Source organism: Delphinus delphis, chromosome 3 (genome assembly GCF_949987515.2).
Source record: "Delphinus delphis chromosome 3, mDelDel1.2, whole genome shotgun sequence".
In the NCBI taxonomy this organism is placed as follows: Eukaryota; Metazoa; Chordata; class Mammalia; order Artiodactyla; family Delphinidae; genus Delphinus; species Delphinus delphis.
The window spans coordinates 14959797-14985919 of NC_082685.1; the positions used below are offsets into that span (position 1 = coordinate 14959797).

A 26123-nucleotide genomic window follows, 5' to 3' on the forward strand; every position below is an offset into this window, starting at 1 on the left:
TTCCTTCTTATTCCAGTCTGGCAAGCACTGTCCTGGATTAACTGAAATACCTTTCTAACTGATCTTCCTGCCTCTAGTCTACCCCACTCTAGTCCTTCCTGACAATGCATGCTAAGTGGATTTTCCTAATTTATTTCTTTTATTTATTGATTATTGATCAGTGGCTCTCCACTCCGGACCAACTTAATTTAAGTTCAGGCTCTCATCAGTGTGGACCCCGCCTACCTTCCAGCTTTCCTACTTCTTTCTTTTTTATATGTCACACAGAGAAAACCTTACCCAGCCAGGCCTTGTGCTTTCGTGACTCAAGTGATAGGGACCATCTTTCCTGCTCCTATCTTGTCTATTAAAATCTTCCTCATTCTTTTAGTCTGGCTCAGGCAGGATTGGGGATAACAAAGGACAGGAGCTTTGAGTTACTAAGGCAAAGAGCTTTCACCTGTAATATAGAGATCATAATCCTTATATCAGGTAGTCATGGTAGACAGCAAATAAATAACATTTGCTGAGTTCTTGGTACAGTTATCTTTCCTTTCTATCCCATTTACATTTGTCAAACCATAATGCTGTGTATGTCCCCACACACTCTAAAATTCACACAAATTGTAGTTTATGTAAAAATTTATTTGACCAAAATGTAGAAAAAGTGATACTATTACATATGATACAGTTGCAAGAATCTAAATGAAAAGTGTGGGTTTTATTCAGTTGCACAATTTGCTAGTGTATCTCCTGGGTAGTGTGATGCTTAATAAATAGGAGTGAGGGGCAGGGGATTTGGATAAGCTAGAAGCAGGGTGATTTTTAGTCAGAATTGTAAACTTGAGTTGGCTCCCACACTGCTGGGGAATGTGGAATGTTTCAGCTCTGAGATGTTAACTGAGAAAGCAGAAATCTAACAAAGACAAAATGTGCAGCCCTGTCTACAAAATACTCCATATCCAGTTTAATCAGGAGTTTCTTGGTCTTTGATTAACTTCGTCCTGAAGAAGGAATTAAAATTCCAGATAAGTAAATCTCCAATTTGCCAGTCCCTGGAGTATAGAGGAGATGAAGTTAGGCCACTTACTTTTTCATCTTTACTTTGATGTCAGAGAGCGCCATTCTGCCCAATATTTGTTTATAGAAAAAGAGTCTTAATTATTGATGCTAGCAGTGTTTTTGATACGGCTTCTCTGAATAGGACTGAATTCTACAACATTCATTCCTGCTGAGTGGATGGCCTCATATCGGAGCAGATAAGCATGGGTCATTATTGGAATAAAACATTAGCTCCTCAGAGAACAACTTTAGAGTGAAAGAAGCATGGAGAAGAGCATATCAATCATCTATTCCGAAAACATCTGGGTAATTATTATGACTCTTTTCCAGGCATTCTCATGCTGACTGCTCAGAGGATGTTTGTTCTGCACGGTGGAGGGTGGAAAAGAGGCAGGATGATCAGGTTAACCTCTCTGGTTTATGACTTCCCATAGTAATCCCACCCCCACCCCCCTTTTTTGCTCTGGATGGAAAATCCCCACCCATTTTAATGTGACGGTCCCTGGCCTCCTATAGTGTGACCGATGGTGAATATTCTTCAGCCTTTTAAACTGACCCATGACTAGATATCGGAATCTGTGTTTCGAAAGTGTGAGGTTGTCTATTCTCCCAGGAACCAAATGCCCTCAGTCTTAAGAGAGTATGCTCAATATGAAATACCCTGCCTACCTTAGGAATAAATGCAATTTAAGGATAAAAATAGAGCTGAAAAAGCTGGTGCCATTTGAAAAAAGGAAGGAATAGATTTAACTGGTGCTCAAAGCTTCTCTGATACAAAATATTTGGTCATGTGTTCATAATTTGCTTGACATTTCCAGCAAAGCGAAGAGGCAATAACAAAAGAAACTTCTTACAAGAGAAGAGAAAGACACGGAGCTCTGGAGTTTCTTTTGGAACAAGACTCTTCTGTTTTGGTTATATACAGTTTAGTTCGTTTAGTGTCTGATCCAGTGTCTGATGTAAGCCCACATTCTCTTCTTTGGCCTGGGCAAGCTTTTCTGGTGAGAATTAAGAATGAGGGAAAAATAAATTAATAAGCATCTTTGTTAAAGGAAAAAAAAAAAAGGTTTCTAAACTCCACATTGCCAGAGTGAAAGAGCAGAGAAGGTACTCTACATTTTAATTATAGCAGAACACCGTGGACTAGCAGACACTAAATGCCAAGTTTGGGAGCCGGATAGGGTTGCAAAATAAAATACAGGTGCTCCGTTAAATTTGAATTTCAGATAGACAACGAATAAATTTTTTAACACAAGTGTATCCCAAATGTTGCTTGAGATATACTTATGCTAAAAATTTATTCATTGCCTATCTGATATTCAAATTTAACTGAGTGTCCTATATTTTAATATGATAAATCTGGCAATCCTAGAGTCAGAACACCTGGATTTAAGCCCCAGTTGGGCCAATGAAGTAAGCCATTTAACCTTTCTAGGTCTCAGTTTCCCCATCTATCAAATGGGGATAATAATACCATTGTGTGGCATGGGGGTTATTATGAGGCACAAATGAGAAATGCTTCAGAACTTATGAAATGCTACACAGATTTTAGTCTAAGATATGGATGACTTAATGCATTTTCTCCCTAGTGCTGGTTAATTAATCCTTGAGCTTATGGTAGGGAGAGATAATCCTGTAACCCATCTTTCCTTTGGAGCTTCTGGGAATGGCTGTTTAAATTCCACGCATAATTGTGTTATTGTTTCTATGTGTCCATAGCAGTGTAGTCAAACTGCAGGTAAATGCAACATGATTGAAATTTAAGCCAGCCTATAGGTACATTATGAAGTAATTGAGGTGATGAAACAAACAAACGAAAAAAAACCCAACAAAACCCAAAAATCTAAGATGCCATCTAGGGCTGTGCATGACAGAGCATGAGAGAGAACTGGTTTGCAATGAGTGATGGCTGATAAGGACTAGGGCAAGACTTATTCAAATACCAGAGGAAAGCAAAATGCCTCATAAAATGTGATATGATCAGCTTGGAAATGTTCAGAAAGAATAAAAGTGACTGCAAAAGATGGCAGCCTTTCAACTAAAGCTACTGAACCTTTCATTTGATGTGGCACTTTTAAAAATCTAATCTAGTGACTATGATATGGGAGGATTCTCTCAGAGGACAGTTACTTGGGCCTGTCCAGTCTGGATTAACAGAAGTAACTGAGGGCCTACTATGTGTGAACCAATTTCTCCATTACCTTATTTAATCCTCAACCACTGAGCTATCACTTTTGTTTTTGCAAAAAAGCTAAGCAGCTTGTTCAGGGTTGCACAGCTAAAATGGTAGAGCTGGGATGTAAACCCAGGTTTCCCAACTCCAAATCTCGACCTCACTTCACACCTTGCCACTTGGATTCCCTGGCATCTACTTTATCATTAGGTCTGAGGCTAACTTTCCCCGAAAGTGTTAATTGCCCTTGAGAATGGGACAGGCCCCCACGCTGTCAACAGGTAGAAGTAGATCTCCGTAGCCCTAATCACTAAATGAAGTTCCACCTAGGTGCTTAGTTATGCAGACTGACTGGATAGACAGGGCTGCGGTTATTTCCAAGGGTGGAGGCTACATATGGCTGGAAAAATCCCAGGAACAAGTATGCAGAGAGAGAAAACAAAAAACACCTACCCCTACACAGTTTAATCTTTCCAGGGGCATATGTATAGGAATATGTGAGGGGAGTGGTTTATGTAGAAGTTCAGGGTGGACAGCAGTTAGGAACAGAGAAAGGTTGGAGGTGGAACGGCATGGGTAGTTTAGGGAAGATGTATTTTGGAGGACTGAATATAAAGAATTGTGACAGAGGTTCCCACCTAAATAAAAAATTACTGGATGAGGAATAACAAGCTATAGTGACCAAAAATTAATGATCTCACTGGAGCTTTTCATGCCATTTTCAGGTTCAAGGGGCAGTCTGGAAGACGGCTTGGACATCAAAATGTCAGTGTTTCTGGGACAATTTAAGGTGGTGGCAGCGGTGGGGTGCAGGAGAGAGCCAGACAGACTATTTAAAATTTGGATTCTCTTGGGAAAACTGATGAGCTTTTGGTCACCATAGGTGTGAGCTTTTAACACCCACACGCAAATTTTATGAGCTGTCACTAAACCAAGGTTCCTGGCTCTAGTTAACTCAAGTATGAGGGGAGATAGATGTTAGCATCTCAGGCAACTTCGTTTGGAACTCAGGAAAGAATCGCCTCACTTCCTTTGTTTGGCATTCCAGCAGCTTCCATTCCTTTGCCCTGTTAATGGGATGCCCTTTAATTCCTTGTATAGTTGTTTTCTAAGGGCAGGGTATAGAGGTGAGCTTCCTCCCAGGACTGGGAACTGGAGAGGTGTTCAGTGAACAATGAAGACATAGGGAACCCCAGGCACCACTCTCCAAGTATTTCACAGAGAAAACATGAGAAAAGGAGGACTAAGGAGACCAAAATGCCATTGCCGCTATTTGAATCCACAGATGAAGCCCCATCCAAAGGTAGCCTCTTTTTAGCGATAAGCCTGCTGGTTTTTGCAAGTTCTGCTGACTCTATTAAGCTGCTCAGGAGGTTGGATGAGTCTCCATTCAACATAATTTCTATTTAAGGAAAAACTGCTATTGGCATGCAGATACAGTTAGCTAATACATTTGAGAGCTCAGGCCAAGTTGGCTTTTGTTTTTACATTGTCAGAAAAGAATCATGTGGGCATAATTTTCTTTTTGAAACGAGCTCTTCATTTGAACCACTCACTTTTGGTTGCAATCATGGTCAAGGGCCTCATAGCTATGGCTCAAAAGCGGCAAGTGGAGAAAATGAAAATGAGAGGGCATGAAGGTGAGGACTGCCTGTCTTTATTTCTGTCACACAGTCACAGACACAGCAGAAGAAGGCTTGAAAGGTCAAACCAGGAGGCAGGAAACTGGAGCTTCTAGCTTCTAGAAGCCCACAGGAGTATAGGCACCACAGTGAGAAGGCAGACTTCAGTATTGCTAGGACAGAGGGCAGCACCCCAGCCGCCTCTTAGAGAGAGGTCATGTCGTTGAGAGCATGGTCCAGCTCCTCGCTGATAGCTTTGTACTTGAGCTTCTGAGCATATAGCTCGTCTAGAGGGCGGAGGTCCCCAGGGAGAGAGTTCAGAAGAAGAGGTACAGGGTACAGAACGCGAGGGTCGGAATGGAGTGCCACACATGAGCAACGAGAGGAAGAAAAAAAAAGTGAGAAAACAAAGCATGAACTAGGAGAAAGTCGTGTCCTGTGTAACACAAAAGAGAAAGCAAAAGATCTATGGAGTGATTTCTAAGTGGTGTGAAGTTCTGCAGGGGGTTAGCCATAATGAACCTTTAAAAAGAGTGGTGACTAGAAATGGCTAGAGCTTCTCCCCACCAATCTCCCACCCCAGGTTATTTCTGACTTTCAATGATGTCATCCAGTCCAAAGGCTGTACTTTGGAATGGGGCATTTTCCCTTATATGGAAACCTCACTTCCTAAATCAAACATTGGGACACATGGTCTGAGGAATGAGTTCTGTACCCTTTCTGGGTGGGACAAGCAGTTTGGGAGATTTCGTTTGAACCCCAAGATTCTGGAAGTTCTGGGTTATTTCATGAAGAACATGGGACAGAATTTTTTTTAAAGCTGGAACTCTTCAAGAAATTCTGGGATATGTGGGCAGCAGACTCACAGACTGGAGTCTTAATTCAGGTCTCCACGGTCTCTAAATTTCCATTTTCTCATACAGTGATAAGCTTTGCACTCTCTGGGAGAGAGCTTCTGTAAAAATGCAAGGCATTTAAAAAATGCAAGGCGTGTCAGAAATGAGCAAATTAAAGGAAATTCTAAAGACTTGAAAAGAATCAGCCATATTTGGGTCTCTTTACTCACATGTGGAGCTAATTAAGCAGAAATATTTTAGTTCTTGAAAAATGGCGACCCTAGTCTGAATTTGATTTGCACTGTTCCATTCCAGGGCTCCAGACTTCCACATGTGACATCACTCTGCACTTTGCTATCCTAAAGTGGACGAAGCCCAAATCAGCCTTTCCAGATTCCCCCCAACTGTCTGGGGATGTGTCGTGTAGAGGGAGGCAGAGCAAACATAATTATATGGTAATTTCATACCTTCCAGGTCATCAATTGTCTTTTCCAGTTTTGCAACTGTTCTCTCTGCAAATTCGGCACGGGTCTCAGCCTAGGGCAGAAGAAAGGAGTCACTATGAGTGCTTTAAGACCAGCCGCAGGAGAAACCTGAACTAGTTGGATGGAAATCACACGCACCTCTTTCAGTTTGTCAGACAGAAGTTTAATTTCTTCTTCATATTTATCCTCCTTTTCAGAATACTGTGGGAGAGACCAAAACACTGCTTTTAAAAAAGGAAGGGAAAAAAAGCACAAAGAATGCATGTTCCCTGTTCCTCGGAGAAAAGTGTGTGCTTGAAGCTATGAACCTGCCTAAGAAGTGGAGACAGGCACCTTCCCAGGCAGAAGAAATGTGTGCATAACTCAGAGAATCCGGGAGAGATCCCTCTGGGTTGGTATTGATCTCAAGACCTGAGCTGACAACTCAGGATACACATGTGATGAATATGGTGCAGATGACTGCATGGAAATAGGCTACTCAAGGCCCTCCGCAGCAGCTGGCCTAACCTATGTTTCCAACCCCACTTCCCATCAGCTTCCCCAAGGTGCTGGCCACTTCCTAGCCCTATTCTGAGTGTTCTCTGGTCTCCAGCCCTTGACTACAACTGGGCCCCCCAGCATGGAATGTTCCATTCCTCATTACTATCTGTCAGAAGTTATGTTTGTCTTTCAGGGCTCGACTCAGATGAATAGTAGCAAACCTTCATTAACTGCCTGCTATGTTGCTAGATATCATCAATCCCAATTTACAGAAGAGTAAAGAGTAACAGACAGGTTAGCTAATTTGTCTAGGGTCACGTGGCTACGAAGTGACCAAGCCGTGACTGGAACCTGACTCTGGAATTTGAGCTCCTGGCCAGCATCCCGCTCTACGGTCTTTTCTAACGTCACCTCCTCGTGACACCTTTCCCAACTTTGTGTAGTCCCCCTGTTGAAGCCCCACTGCACTTTGTTACTTTATCAACCCCTCTACTCAGCTAGACTTCAAGATCTTCAAGAACAGAAGCCGTACCATCACTGTAGCATCTCTCCCCGTGACCAGGGCAGCATCTGGCATACATATGTGGTCTGCATTTATTCACCACCTATCCTAGTATGAGATATACGCCAGGCACAACGCTAGGACTAATGACACAGCTCTAAACAAGACATAGTCCCTGTCCTTAAAACCTACAATCTAGCAAGGAAGGCATGCAATTAATTTTGATAGATGTGATCAACCATCATGATAGGAAAAGAAGTAGGTGGGGCTACACAGCTGAGAAACACCTAACCTAGGTGAGCAATCAGGGAGGGCCTCTCATGCAGGGGCCTAAAGGATGAATAGGGGGTTGCCAAGCAGAGAGCAAAGGGAAGGCCACCCCAGGCTGAGTGGACAGCAGGTTCAAGGTATTGAAGGTGACCCACATGGAATGTTTGTGAAACTGAAGTTCAATGCAACTGGAGGGGAGTAGGAGGAGGGAGAATGAGGAATAGATGAGGATGCAGGGGTTGGCGGGGGGTGGGAAGAAGGCCATGGAAGAGCGTGTACGTTGCTCCTAATGCTCTCTCCTGTAATGACTGCTTTGGGTACTGTTTCAGCTAATAAAGCCCAATTCCACCCCTGATTGCCGCTCGACCTTCTAGAAAGTATTTCTGGAGGAACCCAGGGATTCAGTTGAGAGTGAGGCTCTGTAGGCTCTGTATCTATATGATGATCCTCAGATCTACCTAAGAGGAGCCTGGCCAGGTCCCAGTCTCATTCCATCTCCACCTTCCGGGAGGTAGAGATAAAAGATGGTGCTAAGACCCCATCTTAAAAGGGGGGAAATCTAGCCGCTGGACACCTCTTTCTGTAGGGGAAAAACCTGGCTGCTGGGCACCAAAGCTACTGTTAGCAAATACAGGTCAGATCCCTGATACCCTAGCACGCTCCTGCGTACGTTGGGGGGAGAAAAGAAGAAAGTCCGGCAAATCACCCTCCAGCTCAAGCCAACCACCAACCTTTTCAGATGCAGCCTCTAGCGACTTCAGGTTGTTAGTGACATTCTTGAGTTCTTCTTCCAGGTCACCACATTTTCTGCCCAAAGACAAGGGATTTTTGTGTCTTATCTTACATCAGGCAATTCCCCTAAAAGAAGTTTTCAAAAGGAGGAATCGCACTTCCAGGGGCCCCCAGAAGGAATGCGGGGGGGAAAAATGTTAATGGCTTTTTCTGAGACACAGCGCTGTGTGTTTATCAAAACCCTATCATGCCAGGCAAAGGCGCGGCAGGCCGAGGAGTATTTGGAAGGTTTGTAAAGCACTCCTGGGCTCCTGCCAAGTCTGAGGCAACAGGGACTTGTGAAATCTATGACTGATGTGGTTGACTCCGGAAGGTGTTTAAGAATGAGATGGGGGCTGGGAGCAATCGGAGTTTACAGCGGACACTCCAGGAAGCAAGGTTGGAGCGGATTTTCGAAACCAGATCTCTCTCAGCACAGCAGGAATGCTCCGGGGAGCTGGATTCCTCACCCAAGTCCGAGGGGGGAGGCATTTTGGTTTTCTGGTGGGGAGCTTGTGGGGATTCCGGTCAACCTTCTCACCTTTCCCCCCAGGAATGTGTCCCAATCCAACAATGACATCAAGAATAAGGCATTTAAACACTGACATGGCACCCTGCCCTCAGTGTTTCCTTAAGAAGGCACAGGGCTTCCCTGGTGGCGCAGTGGTTGGGAGTCCACCTGCCGATGCAGGGGACACGGGTTCGTGCCCCGGAGCAGCTGGGCCCGTGAGCCATGGCCGCTGAGCCTGCGCGTCCGGAGCCTGTGCTCCGCAACGGGAGAGGCAGCAATAGTGAGAGGCCCGTGTACCACCAAAAAAAAAAAAAAAAAAAAAAGAAGGCACAGCCTCCTGAGGGATCCTCTCTGGGAAAACGGACTTCTGGGCTTCTCTGCTCTCCCTGTCTCACTCATCTTTCCCAATACCTTTGTGGGAAGAGTCAACACGTGGGCAGCACTGCCCAGGGCAGTAAGAACAAACAGTTGCCCATCATTCTTTGTCAGCCATGGAGGCAAAGAGGAGGCACTGAGCAATGAGTCTCAGATGCCCGTCCACTTGACCAGAGGCCCTGGTCGGTATCCATTCCCAACACAACCAACTCCCTCCCAGCTCCACCCCCGCCCCGGAGCTGAGCTGGGCGCCACTCAGCCTTGCTCTGCCACTCACAGTTCAGACACCTCGGCACGATCCTCTGCCCTCTCCAGCTCGCCCTCCAGGATGACCAACTTACGAGCTACCTGCAGAGACAGGAAGGATCGATCAAGACTGACCCCTGAGAGCCACGTCTAGTTCAATGCCCTCCCCCGTGCAGACAGCAAGGCCACGCCCAGACCATCTGCAACGCGGGGCTTTCAGCTGCTTCTCCGACTCAGACAGTCCCAGGGAAAATCTAAATTCTCTCCCTCAGGCCCCGGGAAGTGAAGGAAGAGATGGGACCATGAGGGCAGGCAGAAGGAGCAACTGAGCTTTCATGGCCTGAAGACCCACGACTGGGGACCACAATTCCCCATGTTAGCCTAACACCAAGCTGCAGGACAAAAAAGGGATCTGATCACTTGGTTTCCGCATTAAGTCTAAGTCCCCACTTGTCTGAGTGTCACAGAATTTCCCAGGACTTTTGGCGTCGTGGAAGATATGGTTTCCTAGCCAAGTGGCTGTCTTAGGAAAACAGATGTGGACACAGAAGGACAGCTGAGCTGACCAAGAACTTCCTTTAGGCGGCCCCAGGGTTCTCCCTATCACAGATCCATTTCCTCCCCACTTCCTGCTGCTGCCATCTACCAGCCCCACTCACCCCAACTCACCTCCTCGTATTTGCGGTCAGCCTCCTCAGCAATATGCTTGGCCTCTTTGAGCTGCATCTCCTGAATCTCCATCTTCTCCTCATCTTTCATTGCCCGGTTTTCTATCACCTTCATTCCTCTGCAAGGAGCAAACCTCGTCATTACTTCCATACATTACCGCCTCATCACACACCTCCATGCATCTGCTCATCTAAACACTTCTCTGACATCTACCAAGAACCGTACTCCAAACAGGAAATTGTAGAGCTGCTCACGTTCACTTCATCTTTGCCAAACGCCAGGCACTAAGTGCCTCAAACTTCACAACCCCCGCCCCCAGAGTAGGTACATTATCCCCATTTCACGGAGGAAGAAACTAAGGCATAGAGAGACTCAGTTAAGCAAATAACTTGCTTAAGGTTACACAGCCAGTAAGTGGCAGAGCTGGGATTCAAACTGGTGATGTGGCTCGAGTCCACGCTCCCATCCTATAGAGTCTCTCACTAACTAGTAACAAGGGGGACTTGTACGCCAGCAGTTACCACGATGTGATCGGAGGTCTGGGCCCAGCTTGGCTGTTGGAATGATGAATTCTGCTGCAGTGAAGTGGTGTGTGTGTGTGTGTGTGTGTGTGTGTGTGAGAGAGAGAGAGAGAGAGAGAGAGAGAGAGAGAGAGAGAGACAAGGCACTTCCCAGAAGAGAGTCCACAAATGAACAAGGAGGGGAAAGGTATTCTTCAGTGAGACGGGGCTGTACAAGAAAGCCCCAGAGGAATGAAAGAATATGGCAGGGAGGTCAGGGTGGCTGGACCATAGGCTGCTTGAACGACACACTAAGTGTTTTATGCCAAGGGGACATGGAACCACAGGAGGGTTTCAAAAGCAGGAGTGAGTGGAAACCAGAATGATGGATGGACTGCAGTGGGAAGACCAGGTAAGAGGCAGGTACCCACAAAGTGATGGGTGAGGAAGGCCTGAACTGAAGTGGATACTGAACTGAAGTCCACTTTGGAAAGGACAGCGTCCTGGGGATGGCTGGAAGTCTCCTACAACTTTTGACCATGAAATGGAGCTCACTCTAGCCTGCACTGCTTGGGGTGGACAAGGTAAGATCAGATACTTCCAAAGAAGAGGCCAGCGCTGGATAACGTATCGACGTGTGTTGTGCCTGCCCACAGCAGAGGACCATATGCTTCTTTTCTTTTTTTTTGAATTTTTGAATCATTTAATTTTTTTATACAGCAGGTTCTTATTGGTTATCCATTTAATACATATTAGCGTACGTGTGTCAATCCCAATCTCCCAATTCATCACACCACCCCAACCCCCACCATATACTTCTAACAAATACTTGCATTCGGACTATCACTACCATTCTCAGCTGACTATCAAAACACTGTCCATGCCTGTACCAGTCCTCAAGATCGTCAAGTTTGGAAAACCCTCTGCAGCAGTGGAGAGATCAAAGTGACTTGTCCAAGGCCACACAGTAAATGGCAGTGGCTTTTTGGAAGAACTTAAATCTAGATTCTCCATCTCCCAAGTATAAGATTCTTTCTACCGAAACAGCAGTGTCTAACAGGGGTACCATCAAAGGCCTCTGGTAACGTGATACCAATAAGTGAGGGGCTTTCCCAGGCTCTAGTGGTTTGCCTTGGGGAGGTCACAGAAGTGAGACAATCTGGCCAGGCTGGTCTGACTGTGAACAACGGTAGCAGCTAATCTAGGCCCCAGGCACAGCCATGAGCAACTTGTGACTGGATCCTTCACACTTCCTTGTGACTGCCCTGAGCGGCCACCCTCTCCCTCTATTAAGTGGCTGAAGCAGAGATCTGTGCCCTGGGTAGGACTATTCCACTGCACGGGAAGAAATTTCCCACTTGGGCAGCTCGAAAAGTCAATCTCCAAGATTCCCCGGTTGGTTCTGCTTCTCCAGGGTATGGTCACAACAGTACAATCGGGAATGAACCCTTGGGAGGAGTATATACCAGAAAACTATGGTGGATGGGTCCGGTGAGAATTCTGTTGTGAAGATGTGGCAGATACACGAGGCCCAATGGGCCAGCCCACACCATGACCACACAAGGAACCCATTTACCACCACACAGAGACAGCTGCTTCTGTGAATTACACAATCTGCCCTCAGTCCTCCAGAGCCTGCGCCAAGGCGTGCCAGAGAACTTGCCCACTCTGGAGGACACAGTACCCTTCTGGAGGCAGCGTAGCTCTGTCAGTGGCAAATATATTAATGGGACTGGTTCGTGCATGTCCCTGACACACAGCTGTCCAGTAGCCCAAAGCCTGAAGCACTGCCAGCGAACATCTATGTAGATGGCCTATTCCAAATTTTCATCCCCCGCCTTCTCACATCACCCTGGAAACTGATGTCTTGAGAACACTGATGACGAGACGCACAGCGACTTTCAGGGAGAATGTGAGAAGCAGCGTTCTGCAAACTGATTGCCAGTGACAGTTGCAGTTGCAATCTTATACGTGTCCATTTTTTGCCTTCTTCTGCCTGTTGTTCGTTTTCCTTTGGAGCCACCACATCAAATGCCCCTACCTACAGCATGATGGTTTACAAGGCGTTGCACCTACGTACACACCATACGCATTTGTACGTATGTGCACACGTGCAGGTCTGTGTGATCTCATTTACTCTCACCCCAGCTCTGGCAGGTCCGCTCTACAACACGATCCCCGTTTCCCAGAAGCAAGCGCTAATGCCACTGGGTTCAAAGCGTCCTTACCTCTCACTCTCATCTGCAGCCTTTTCTGCCTCCTCCAGCTTCTGCAGGGCTGTGGCCAGTCGTTCCTGAGCCCTGTCCAACTCCTCCTCAACGAGCTGGATGCGTCGATTGAGAGCTGCCACATCACCTTCAGCCTAGGGAGGTCAGAGGTGCAGCCAGGTTAAGAAGGAAACGGGTCAGCTAGCAGCAGGAGCCCTCCACTCACACAGTGCCCTTTCCCCCAGCTAACCCGCTTCCCCTGCCAAAGCCCACCCAGGAATCCAGGTGATAAGGAGTTCACACTCTGTCTCATCTGGAGAATGTGAATTTTCCATATGATCTTTCCCCCAAATGTCAGCAAACATCTACCACAATAGGACAGTCTGTCAAGTCAATACAGGAGAGAGAGATAAGTAAGCTGTATGTTCCAAGAGGACGGTGCTGGCCTCTCCGTGGTATTTCTAGAGAGCAAGGCCACCAGTGGCCAGCTCACCCTGTCACATAAGGTCTGCTCCCAGCCACCTGAATGGCAAGACAAATGCAAGAATCTGGACGCCTCAGTTACATGTTGGCCATACAGCTGGGAGGGAGGCTGGGGGCGGCCCGGTTGGAACGCCGTCCTTAACCAAGCCTGGCTGAGAGATGTTGGGACAAAAAGATACAAGAAAGGAAAGGAAAGAAAACTTGGTTACAGGCATGGGAGGGATGTCAGAATGTTGTTAGTGGCTTTTCAAGATGTTTTCACCTACAAGGAAGGGAATATGGTGGCGTGCATAAAAGCAAGAACTCCAGGATCACAGTGTGCTGGGTCAGAATCCCCGCTCTGCCAGTTTATAGCCACGTGGCATTGGGCAGGTCGTTTCACGGCTTGCTCTGAGCCTCCCTATCCCAGGGCCTGCTTGCTTCGCGCCTCTGTGGGGACTGTAAAGGAAGGGTATGGCATTGCACCTGGCATGTGGGAAGTCCCACAAAGTGCAGTTCTTACTGCCACGGTTTCACCTCATTTAATCCTCACGTATCTCACCCATTTTACAGCTGGGGAAATTGAGAGATCCAGTGAGGCGAAGTAGTTTGGTTCAGTGTCACAGAGCTGGTAGGGAACGGCTTCTTGAGCCCCAGCCCAGGGTTCTTCCCTCGCCGAACCTGTGCTCTGAGTCCTGCAGGGGCTTCGAGGCCACACACTTAGGAATATTGCAAATTGGTAAAATGGAGCTCAACCGACGGGAGAAATATAAAGCTACCCTGGCTTCTTCATAACAAGACGAGAATCTCCGAACTGGGGAAGGCTGTAAAAATCCGTGGAGTAATAGAATAAGGCCAGAGTTGCTGAAAAGCACAGAGTCAGGAAACTTTTCTTAGCTCCGGAGTCCTAGCAGCAGGGGGAGCAGAAGCTCCCACAGGTGTTTTTGATTGCAACTTCCTCTGCAACATCAGTTTGGGGAATCCATTTAAACCACTGATGAACTATTTTAAGAAATGTCACCCACTCGTTCCAACGAGTGGGTGCTTTTTATTCTTTTTAAATGAGATGAATCTTAACTCCTTCAGCAACTGGGGCAGGAACTGACTTCCCCCCAACCCCGTGTTTTTTAGTACGCTCACAAAATGGTGCAACCAACACCATTATCTAATTCCAAACGTTTTGTCACCCCGAAAAGAACCCTCATACCCGTTAGTAGTCAAGGAACGGACGTTTTAGGTCATGCAGAGGTGCTTGATTCACGAGTAGTCTTAAAAAAAAAACAAAACACTGCCTCTTTACGTGGGGGATTCTGAATCCCGACAACCAAGCTTTGGGCACATTTTCAACTATCTGGAATCGAGACAGTTCTGAGATACATTCATATATGTACATACATACATACATACATATGTATTTTTGAAAAACTGCTAGTCACTGCTAGTCATTTTCGGTTCCACCCCTTCCTGCAATCAAAGCTTCTACACGCTACAAAGGATTTCCCTTATAAGGTAAAAGAGGCTTGCTAGATACATGTGGCAAAGGAACAGGAAGATGTCGGTTAATCACACAAAAATCTAAACGAAACCAGCTGTTGGGAGGCAGACCCAGAAGTCTGCCACACGCCGGCTCTTGGCTTTCTCTACAAGAGACTGAAAAAGTGCCCCCCCCTTCCCCCCTGGGCTCAATTCCTTTTGCCCAGGAACCTTCTTAAGGCTTTTCCCCTTTCCTGATCAAGAGAAGCATGCCTTGAAAAGTGAACTTTTTAAGAAGTTCGAAACTTTCCAAAAACATCTCTCCTCCCATATTGGACTGTCCCGCTCCTGAGTCTTGGCTCACGGCTGAGGGCCATTTTTAAGCAGAAGTAATTGTCCTCCAGAGATGACTTGGGATGAGATCAGAGGGAGGGTTATGCCGGTTACGTGTGCGAAAGAGGCCAAACTGGCTACTGTTGGAGGCTTACACCAGGTTTCTGAGGCCTCTTCACGCCAGAGCAGCCCTTACAGGATTAAATGCTTTGACTCTGGCCAGCGGAGAAACAGTCTGGGGGGCTCTTCCCCAGACCTGTCAGTACACATGGCAGCTCCATCTGGTTGGGCACTTTTTCCACTTTTGGGGTACCCACCCTGAGTCCCAGCACTCCAGCTTTCAGGGACCCTGGGCTTCCACCCTCTCCCCCAACTTTCTTTCCTCTGAGTCTTTGCACAGTCTCTTGTCCCGGAAAACTCTTATTTATTCTATAAGACTGTTCAACCTCCATTTTGAAGCCTACCCCACTGGTTCTCTACTTCTGTCATGCTCCCATAACAGTACGCAGACACACCCCGCCCACAATGTTAATCAGCCTTATTTGTCTGACTCTCCTTGCCCCCCCCCCCCACTAGGCTGTGAGCTCCTCTAGGGGTAGAACGAGGGGAGAAAAAAGTCCAGTAACAGAGCTCGTACTATATGCCAGTTGCCATGTAGGGAGGTTTTACTCCTGAGACCCTCCCAACTATCCTTGAGGTCAGCATTATTGTCATCCCTACTTTGTAGATGGAGACACGCTCCTAGCAGTTAAGTACACCAATACAGACCTCTCTCCAGCCCCACTGGTGGCCACCACCTGTCCCGTCCCAAGGGGCAATCAGGGGGCGGAGAGGGGGCGGTGAGGCCCCCTCCTCATTCAGCCCCATTATCTGCCTCAAGCCCCGCAACTTGCAGCGGCCGCACACAAAACGATCTTGGGTCGGGGGCCCCATGCTAACATTCCAAGGGTCTTCTAGAGGAAGGCGGGTTCCGCGGCCCGCGTTCCCACAGGGACCAGCTGGGGAGGGAAAGGCCCGCGGCTCGGGACTGAACTTCCGCCCCAAGTCTGGAGCAGACACGTCGCCGCCGCGCCCCTGGGAACAGCTGGGAAAGTTCGGCAGGAACCGGGAAGCCTCGGAAGAGGCGAGAAAGTGCGACGCCCCCAGCTCCACTCCCGGTTTCGGCCTGTCCAACCCTAGACAATGGAAGTTCAACGTTTTCACTCTCACTTCCCGCTCCTAGGTGGAGCAGCAGCTCCCCGCCCTCCCCCGCCCGGACCCCGGCGCCAGCGGCGAGTCGGAAGGCAGCAGGGTGCCCCCTACCCCCTCTCCCTACTCCAGGATCGCGTACACCCCCCCGCTCCGCCCCATCCCCCCATTTCCCGCTCGGCCGGCCCCGCCCGACCCGGATGCGGCGCCCCCTCCCCCGTCCCAGGCTAGGGAAGGAGGATGGCGATGGAGGAACGGGTCTCAGCAGAGGGTCCCAGGTTGCGGGTCCGCGATCGGGAGCGCCGGGGCCCGAGGGTGCAAAGGTGGGATAATGGGGGCGATGATGGGGGGCGACAGCGGCGGGCGCGCAGGGAGCGCGGGAAGCGGGCGGCGCCGGGATAAGGGAAGAAAGGAGGGCGCGCCGCAGCCGGGGGTGCAGGAGCCGGCGCGCAGGCTCTCACTTTCTCTCGCCGCTCGCGCTCGCCGTCCAGCTCCCGCTGCAGGCCCTGCGCGCGGTCCTCCGCCTCATCCGCCTGCTGCTGCAGGGCCTGGATCTTGCGTTTCACCGCCTCCAGGGAGTTGAGGCCAGCCATGGCGCGGAGGCGCACGCAGCGGGCGGCGGGCAGCGGCGGGCGCTCGTCTCGGCTCGGCTCCGGCGAGAGCTGCAGCAGCCGCGCCCCGGCCCCAGAGCCTTTGCCTGCGCCAGGGCCGCCCCCGCCTCTCTCCGCCCCCGGCCCGGCCGCTGTCGGGGCGATGAGGTCACCCGGCCGGGCAGCCGACGTCAGCACCGCTGGGGGAGGGCCTGACGTCGGCACCGCTGGCCGCAGCTGCTGGAAAGTGCCCTCTTTCGGGACTTATTTGGAGAAAGCGCCGGGAGGCACCGCCTTCTCCTCTTCCTCTTCCTCCTCCTCCTCTTCCTCCAGCGCTTCCCGCCCGCCCGGCCCCGGGGCTCCTGTCCGGCCCTGCCACGGGCGCCCCCATTACTGGGCACGTACGTCGGAGGCTTTCTTCTCCGTCAGCTCCAGCTTCTCCTGCGCGTCCTTCAGGTCCTCGGAGTATTTGTCCAGCTCATCCTCCGTCCCCTTCAGCTTCTTCTGGAGGTGCGTCAGCTCCTCCTCTACCTGGGGACAGATAGGGGGACGCATCAGCCTGGGGGCCACGTCCCCGCGGCGCAGGGGCGTCCCCCGCATTCATAGGAGTCCAGGTTTCCTCATCTGTAAAACAGGGGTAACAATGTTACGCACCACTCAATAAACGCACCACTCATACCTGTTAATATGACTTTCACATCCTTTCCTTATCCTGGGACCAGCTGTGCTTATCTTTTTTTGGAGTCCCCCAATACTCTTGCAGAATGGATCACAGCTTTTGGGAAACAAGTCCCGACAAGTTTCCTACAAACACGCGTTCAATTTTGCAGCCTCCTCAGGGGAGTCTCATACTCTGGGCCTGGACCATCCCTCTACCCTCAGCCTTCCCAACACTGGCAGCAGAGGATCTTCCTAAGTATGTTTACCCTCCCTCTGTCTAGAACCTGCCATGGTTCCCTATTGCCCAAGAGAGTGGTTCTCACAAAATACCCTGAAGGATTGACAGGCTCAATCCCCGCCCCCGCCCCCCACTCCTGGACTTTGGGGGCTTACTAGAAGAGAGCTACTCCTTAAAGATCACTTTCCTGGAAGGCTCAGGTTAAATCTCTTAAATTCTTGCAATCTGGCTTGTGTTCGTTTTAATAAAAGTGTCTCCTGCATTCCCCACATTTTCAGTCCTCTTTTGTTTATCCCAAGAGTCTTGCCAGCCTCCTGGCACCCCCAGTTTGAGAAGGTCAGGTCTGTGGGATACAAACCACAGACCCCTTCACCTCTCCATCACCCCCCACCACACCACTCAAGGGTCAGCTCAGAAAGCTTTCTCAGCACCCTCCCTCCCTCCCTCTGTGCACCTCCCTCCCCTGCAGTAACTCTAGGCTGGGGTGGTCAGTCCAGATCAGGCTTTGATCTGATTTTATGTCTCAGGTGGTTTGACCCCTGGTCCTGTTCATGCTCCCAACGTGGGCAGGCAGCCCCCATGGGCCCTGCATCCTCCTCCTCCTCACAGCAGGAAGCCCAGAGAGGTGGAGTGACTTTCCACGGATCACACAGAACAGGATTTGAACCCACATCTGAACAGGCCCTCGTAACAGGCCTGCTTTTCTGCATCCCTCCCTAACTTGCTCATGTTCACGCCTGAGACAATGTGCAAGATGTGCCAGGTTCTGTGTGTGTGTGTGTGTGTGTGTGCGCGCGCGTGCACGCGTGCATGTGTGCAAATTCTTAAAAGGGCTGCTATCCCAATCTCCCACCCAGCCTCCCATTCCCAGGGCTACTGAGTGTCCTACCGCTGAGCTGGGGAATGGAAAAGAGGGTGGGAGATCAGAGGAGGAGGAGAGTGGCTGCAGCTCCCGCAGCTCCCGCCTAAGACAGGGTCCACCGACCCTGACTTGACCTCTAGGCAAGGAGCCCGGAAGCCTGACTCCAAATCCCAGCTGTATGACCCCGTCCCCTTTTCTGGCCTCAGTCTCTTCATCTGCAAAATGGAAGCCTTGACGTGGTGGTCTCTGAGCGCCCTGGCTACTGCTTTTGAACTTCCACTTTCACTGAGAAAATGAGCCAGTTTCCTTAAAGACAGGTCAGCCTGACCCAGCGTCCACCTGACTTCCTTCCAGATCTGTGTGGTAGAGCATTTCCTAGGTGCCAACTGTGTGCCAGGCACAACGCTCTTTTAACATGAAAAAGTGAGGGCAGGTTCTGCAGCGTCGGGCTCATTTGGGTGTCAAGATTGTTTTTGACGACTTTTTCTGGCAAAGTTTGGACAACAAGGAGTGGGGACTGTGATAAGGGAGGCAGAGTCCTATGAAGCAGTTAGAATGTGCCAGACACATTACAAATACCGTCCCCCTGAAGCCTCGTGTCACAGAAGGGTAAACTGAGTCCCTAAACAAGAAAGGGACCTGCCCAACGCCATACGGATAGGGCACTGGAACCCTTGTCAGACTGATTCCAAAACTGGTAGGCTATACTGTGCCCACTGCCCATCACGCCCTCCTCCCACTGACCCTCCACACCCAGCCCCCTCCCCTGGGTGGCCTGCACTGCTGCCCTGGGCCCCCAGTCCCTGTCCCTCCCTCTCGCCCAACCCTGACCCCTGAGGCAGGGGGTGCCCTCCGTGTTTGGTTCTGTCTCCCCCAGCCTGGGGCTCCTTGCGAGACAGGCCTGGGGCTGAGGTCAGTCTGGGCTCCAGCATCACCCAGTATGGGACTGGGCCTGATGTTCGCCACAGAACCCCGGGGGAAGTTTGCAGAATGAATCAATGACACAACTGCAAACCCCTCAGTGGTTGGAGCTGGGTCTGAAAAATAAATAAAGTGGACACAGATCGGGTTCCTTTCCCTCTGTCCGAATTCCACACACAAAGTGTGTACGGGTGCGTGGTGCCTTGCCGGGGTTGGGGCGGGGGGGGCGCTGAGCCTTGCACTGACTCTGCAAGGTCTCCCTCAAGTTGCTTCCTTCTTGGGGCCTAGTTTCCCTGCCTGTAAAACTTTGGCCAGGAGGGTCATGGGCTGCGTACCATAGTCCCGGCAAATGGGGCCTTTGGGCAGGGCTGAGGCAGGATGTGGGGTCAAAGGCCAGTTGGGGCGGATGTCGCTGCCCTGGGAGGGGAGCGGGCAGGATGTGGGCAGGCTGGGCCTCCTGGTCCCATTTCCATACTGGAGAGAGAGGGCTTGGAATTGGGACTTTACTGCAGGTTCCCTGAGGGTCAGGCTGGCCTAAGACCCATGCTCTCTGGCCTCCTGAAGCATAAGGCAGTCCAGATAAATTGAGTCTTTCACCATCTCCCGCCTTTGCCCCAGGCAGAAATGGCCATCTGCGCTATGGGGCTCAGACTTCTGCTTTGGACCTCTGGAATCTTGGGTGCCCTGCCATCAGAAGGCGTTGTTTGCCCCCATTTCTCAGATAAGAGCACTGAGGGCTCAGAGAGGGGCAGCAATGTGCCCTGAGTTACAGAGCTAGGAGATGATCCGGCCTGGATTTGAGCACAAGTCCACCCCAGTGGGCAGCTTTGTGGAAAAAAAGAGAACAGAATGAAAATCCAGCTGGAGACCAGAGAACCTGTCCCTGCCTCCTTGGCGGTGCAGCTGGCTGGATGCTTTGAGGAGCCTTCCCTTTTGAACTTGTGTGCACCTTGGTAGAGTGTGCTCTATCAGTCACTCACACCTTAGTGAAAATTAGAGCCATAGAATTGCTTTTTTTCTGAATTCCTAGCTAAGCCCCTCTTGGTAAGGGCTAAATGATGGATGGAAGCCGGCAGCTCAGGGCCAGCCCAGGATGGGTGTTTGTGTTTGCCAGGGAGGGAGGAGGAGAGTTTATGGCAGGGAGAACTGGGGTGGGGCTGTCCTGTGCGGATGTGTCACAGGCGCCTAGGGCAGCCCCAGGACACTGGGGGATGGGGAGGCCCAAAGGGGAGGTAGGGCAGGGCGGGAAAGAATCCTGGGTTTATTGAGCGCTTACACTGTGCCGGGTCCCAGGCCAAGGGCTCCACCTGCCTAGTCACCCCTCGTCCTCCCATGGTGGTGAGGAAGGCATCACTTTCACTTCCCCATTTCACACAAGTAGCCACCGAGGCACAGAGAGGTGAAGGTGTTTGCTCCAGGGTGCTCAGTGACTAAGCTGTGAGCAAGGCCAGCCTGAGTTCAGAGCCCGCACTTTTACCTGCTGAGCTGGCCTGACGCCTGGGATGGGCAGGGCTGGGCCCTTGGTGGTACCGTCCTAAGCGCCTCCTGGGGCTGGTTCGAGACCCTGACGCTCCTGAGGGCTTGGCAGTTGACCCCAAGGGTGCAGATGAGCCGTGGGGGGCAGGGCACTGTGGGAGGGCTCAGGACCCCCTTCCCTCCTCTCCCTGGCAGCTCTGGCCACCCAGACACAGACAGCTGACTTCTGCTGTGTCCCAAGCCACGGCCTTGGGACGGCCCAGCCCAGGACACTTCCATTAGCTCTCTGATGTGTCCCGGCTGCCTGGGCCTCCCGGGAACCTTGTCCCCAAAGCTCTGGGTCTGGGGCCTCTGCCTTCCACAGGTATCCCCGCCTTCCCCTGCCAGGCTCACAGCAAGGGCTCCCCAGATACACAGAGACACATTGAGATTCTCAGGTTCACCCTCAAATCTCTACCCGCCCTAGTCCCCCAGCCCCTCACTCAGCTGCCCCTGCAGTTGGTCACAGCCGGCCCCACCATGCACCCACACTTGGCCACTCTCCTCGGACTGTCACGCACAGTCACACCTGAGTGTGCTCTGACACGGGCACCGGGTCACCCACACTGACACAGGTACCCCAACAGGCACACACATACCCTGACACACACGCACGCACGCCAGCCCAAACACACAGTCACCTTAACACACACACACACACACACACACACACACACACACACACACACACACACTCACCCTGACACCCGCACATTCCATTAATGTCATGTCAACTTTTGCCCAAGCACACACACAGCCAGCCTCTCCCCCATACACCCAAACCCCTGCTGATACCACCACCAACACACGCAGACTCACAAACATAGCCGTACTCTTCCACACCCACTTTCCAACAATTGCACGCACAGGCTTCCCTCTGCACACACATTCTTAGTCACCTTCACCCCTCCAGAGAGCTGAAACACACACACAACACATGTGAACACACAAATGCTCACACACACACAAATACCTTTCACACACACAGCATCCCCAAACCACCCCCTCTAGGATACCCCCCAACACTGATGCCTTCACCCCAACACACATCCGCACACCCTCACATTTGCACACACACAACCAGCCCACACAAACACCCCTCTCTTCCTCACACGCTTTCTTAGTCTCTCTCTCTCTCTCATTCGCGTTGCTCCCACTGGCTTTGTCGGGAGTGGGTCCAGTTGGCCCCCTCTCTCCCAGCCCAGAGACCCCTCCAGGGAAGACGAAGCAGCACTCTTTCTCAGCCGGAGCATCACCCCCTATGTCTCCCCCAACCTCCGAGTACTAAGATTTACCAGACCCCCACCGTCGGCCCCAGAAGCTCGCCAGCTCAGAGAGGGTGCTGGGCTGCCCGGCGCAGCCCAGCAGAGGCACGTCCGTCACCTGCTTGCACTTCTCCTCCGCAGCTTTCTTGTCCGACTCCGCCTGCTCGGCCCGGTCGATGGCGTTCTCCTTGTCCAGCTTCAGCATCTGCATCTTCTTCTTGATGGCCTCCATGGCTGGGCAGTCGGGGGGCGAAGGCGCAGGAAGGGCTGTGGGATCAAGTGAGCGGCGAGGGCGGTGGAGAGGCCCTTATAGGCTCCCCAGGGTGCGCCACCCTGCTCCGGGGCGAGTCTTGGAGGAGGCCCAAGCTCAGGCCGGCTGGGCCAGCCACCACTCGCTTGCTTGTTCAGGAGGACTTGGCCAGCTCACCAGCCTCCCCACAGCCCTCGCCTTATTTGGGTCTAGGATTTTCTCAAAGGAAAAAAAAAAAAAAAAAAGGCCCGACCCGTTTCCGTTTTTAACCTGGTGACACAGGTCCCGCGTGCGTGAGCAGGAACGGCGCCGGCCCAGGAGGATGAGGGCGGCCTGCCGGCTGGTCTGTTTCCCCATCTGTGCTTGGGTGGGCTGAAGAGGGCTTGTGGGGGGGTGCAGAGTAGGGGTGTGGTGCGGTGACAGGGCTCCTGTCCTCCCTTCTTCTCCCCTCTGGGTCCCTCCAGGTATTGGGGGGTCAGGACCCCATCCCATCTGCTACCACCCCTGGGGGACTCCCTGGATTACTCCCACCTGTCTGACCAGTCTCTGTCTCATCATCTCCCTCTCTCTTTCAGTGACTGTCTCTGTCTCTCTCTATCTCTTTTGTCTCTGTGTCTCTCTCCATCTCTTTTTTGTTTCTGCGTCTCTCTCCATCTCTCTGTCTCTTTGTGTCTGTCTCCATTTCCCTCTCTCTGTCTCCCCGTCTCTTATGGTCTTTTTCTCTCAGACTTTTTCTGTATCCTTTTCTCTGTATCTCTCTCTCTCTCTCTATCTCCTCCTCTATGTCTCTGTCTCTCTCCGTCATCTCACCTGCCCCTGTGGATCCAGCCCACAGGGGCGAGATGGACCCGGGCTGTCTTTCTTTCGGAAACTCTGGGAGGCCAAGGCGGGCCCAGACCAGACCCTTGATGCCTTCCTTAGATCCTGCCCCCTCCCTCTCCCACTCCGAATCTGGCTCCGGCTCCCCAGCACCGGCAGGAACAGGAGGCGGCTTAGCTTCTCACTCAAGACTCCTGTTCACCCCCACCCCCAGCTCTCCCCACACTCAGCTCAGCTCCTTCCACTGCTTTCCAGGCAGGGCTGCCATTTCCCCTCTTCCAGGCCTTTGCATGTTCGGTCCCCTCTGCCTGTTTTGCCTTCCCTCCAGCAACTGGAGCAGGGACTCACTGCCTTCAGAAAGATGTATTCAAAAAAAAAGAGGGCTTCCCTGGTGACGCAGTGGTTGGGAGTCCGCCTGCCGATGCAGGGGACGCGGGTTCGTGCCCCTGTCTGGGAGGATCCCACGTGCCGCGGAGCGGCTGGACCCGTGAGCCATGGCCACTGAGCCTGCGCGTCCGGAGCCTGTGCTCCGCAATGGGAGAGGCCACAACAGTGAGAGGTCTGCGTACGGCAAAAAAAAAAAAAAAAAAAAAAGAAAGAAAGATGTATTCACTCATTCATTCACTTGAGAAACACAGAATATCTCTCACGTGCTGAGCCCCAGAAGCACAGGCTTGGAATGTGGGAGCCATTACTATTATTGTTATTATTTGATCATCTGTTTTGGACCATCAGCAGCTTTGGGGCAGGCCTGTGCCTGGGTCTTATCTGTGGTGCCCTGAATGCACCCACCCCCCAGAGGATCAGAAAGTCCTTGTAAATTAAAATGAACAATTCGCTCTATACACTCACACACTCTCTCACACACAGACCCATCTCTCTAACTAGGAAACTTCTATTCATCCTTCAAAGCTCAGATCAGATGCCTCCCTCCTCCAAGAAACCCTCTTGGACTCCTAGACAGAGCCCCAGACCTAGCCCTGCATCCAGACTTCTATGTGGTATACACGATGGAATATTACTCCGCCATAGAAAGGAATGACACTGGGTCATTTGTAGAGACATGGATGGACCTAGAGAGTGTCATATAGAGTGAAGTAAGTCAGAAAGAGAAAAACGAGTATCGTATATTAACACATATATGTGGAATCTAGAAAAATGGTACAGATGACTTTATTTGCAAAGCAGAAATAGAGACACAGACATGGATAACAAACATATGGACACCAAGGGGGAGAGGGGTGGGGTGGGAGGAATTGGGAGATTGGGATTGACACATATACATTATCGATACTATGTGTAAAATAGACAACTGATGGGAACATACTGTATAGCACAGGAAACTCTACCTAATGCACTCTGGCGTTCTAAATGGGAGCGAAATCCAAAAGGGAGGGGCTGTATGTTTAGGTCTGGTGGATTCATTTTGCTGTGCAGTAGAAGTTAACACAACATTGTAAAGCAACTATACGCCAATAAAAATTAATTAATTTAAAAAAATCCCAGACCTATAAAAAAAAAAAAGACTTCTATGTGGTATGGAGTGCAGGTAGTGAGGCTTCTGTGTTTCCTGCCTGAGGCCGCAGAGGGAGTGAGATAAAGGGACTGGGCAGTGGGCAGCGCTGCTGGAGAGTATGAGGGGTGAGATCTAGAGTTCCCAGCACCTCTCTGCCCCCTCCTGATTCCTTCACTGTCCCTTAAGCCAGCTTCCTTTTCTCTGTCATGGTGAGAACACCTCCCCTGCACCCCCGCCCCCAGCCCCATACTCCAAGGATACTGGTTTCTCCCCGTGTTCAGGAGCTAAGAAAGCTCAACCTAGACCCCTCCCCAGCTCAGTTCTCCGTCCGCCTTCCTCATCTCACCCCCGCCCCACGCCCTGGCTGTGCAGACTCTTTCCTCTTATGATAAAAGTAGGGTGTCATAATTGCATCTTGAAGAATGTCAGTGATGATTAAAGGACACTAGGTAGATCATGGAATACTGTTCATTGATCGAGTACCACGTGAGGGACACCACACTGAGCACTGGACACGCAGCATCTCACTTAAGCCTCCCTGAACCCTAAGAGGTAGTGGACTGTTTTTATTCTCATTTTATAGAAAAGGAACCTGAGGCCCAGAGTGACCCACACGGGGTCATCCAGCTTGTGAGTGACAGAGCTGACACTCGACCCAGCTGACTCTAGAACAGAGCTGGAGGGAAGTTCTAAGACCCCACCTCCCACCATGCTTTCCTGCCCCCCAACTCCCATCCCCTGACTATCTCAGGCTGAGTCATCAGAGGTCAGCTCTCTCCACTCCTGATGTCCCCCCAGGAGACCCTGGAACCAGCCTCATCGCAGGTGGTGTGGCTAATTCCAGGCCTGACACCACCGGCTCCAAAAAGGGATCCCTCCCCCAGGAGATGCGGGCTCGCTCCACGTCCTTGTAGGGTAGACCCTTGTCCCTGGAATGGCCTCTTGCTCAGGGAGCTCCCAGAGGTGGAATCTGATGCCGGGGAGGGGAGAAGGCGGCTAGGAATGGTGTTAGAGCCCAGCTGTGCCCCCTGCCCTGTAACCTTATGCTCTCTCTGTGTATCTGCCCCAGGGACACCCCAGAATTCCTGGCCAGGACTGGAAGGGTCATCTGGGGTTCCTGGCCCCTGGGGACTCTGGTCCAGCTGTCCAGGCTGCGTGGCCTGGGGCATGAGGTGGATGAAGCCTGCCATTTATAGCTCAGAAGGAGTGGGCTGCCCCCCTGCACCGTCATTCTCCAACTGGGGACTTCTGAGAACCGGGGTGGGGGAAGAGCTCTGTGTTGCCATCAGGCCACCTCACAGCCCTGAGACTCAGGGTCACTTATTGAGCGCCTACTACATGCC

General features: G+C 51.0%; 1 protein-coding gene across 4 annotated transcripts; it reads right to left on the reverse strand.

Annotated features, from left to right (window-relative positions):
- Positions 1–603: 603 nt before the first annotated feature.
- On the reverse strand, positions 604–22476 carry TPM4 (tropomyosin 4). Of its 4 annotated transcripts, none has more exons than XM_060008129.1 (9): positions 22314–22476; positions 17140–17265; positions 12710–12843; positions 9982–10099; positions 9344–9414; positions 8141–8216; positions 6296–6358; positions 6140–6209; positions 604–2034 (listed from the first exon to the last, which is right to left on the reverse strand). In XM_060008129.1, the coding sequence occupies exons 1-9, from the start codon at positions 22425–22427 to the stop codon at positions 1892–1894; spliced, it is 915 nt and encodes a 304-aa protein (XP_059864112.1). In that variant the 5' UTR covers positions 22428–22476; the 3' UTR covers positions 604–1891. The 4 variants fall into 4 exon arrangements, with proteins under 4 accessions (XP_059864112.1, XP_059864113.1, XP_059864114.1 ...); XM_060008130.1 differs by having other exon boundaries at positions 604–2039; positions 22314–22474; XM_060008131.2 differs by lacking the exons at positions 17140–17265; positions 22314–22476 and adding an exon at positions 16606–16883.
- Between the last annotated feature and the right edge of the window lie 3647 nt (positions 22477–26123).

What these genes read in the sequence shown, in the direction of transcription:
- TPM4 (XM_060008129.1), bottom strand. Translation starts at nt 22,427, where the DNA reads ATGGAGGCCATCAAGAAGAAGATGCAGATGCTGAAGCTGGACAAGGAG. An exon ending in GCTGCAGATGAGAGTGAGAG is followed by an intron (nt 10,100 to 12,709) that starts GTAAGGACGCTT and finishes TGCTCCTTGCAG; the next exon opens with AGGAATGAAGGTGATAGAAA. An exon ending in CTGACCGCAAATACGAGGAG is followed by an intron (nt 9,415 to 9,981) that starts GTGAGTTGGGGT and finishes CTGTCTCTGCAG; the next exon opens with GTAGCTCGTAAGTTGGTCAT.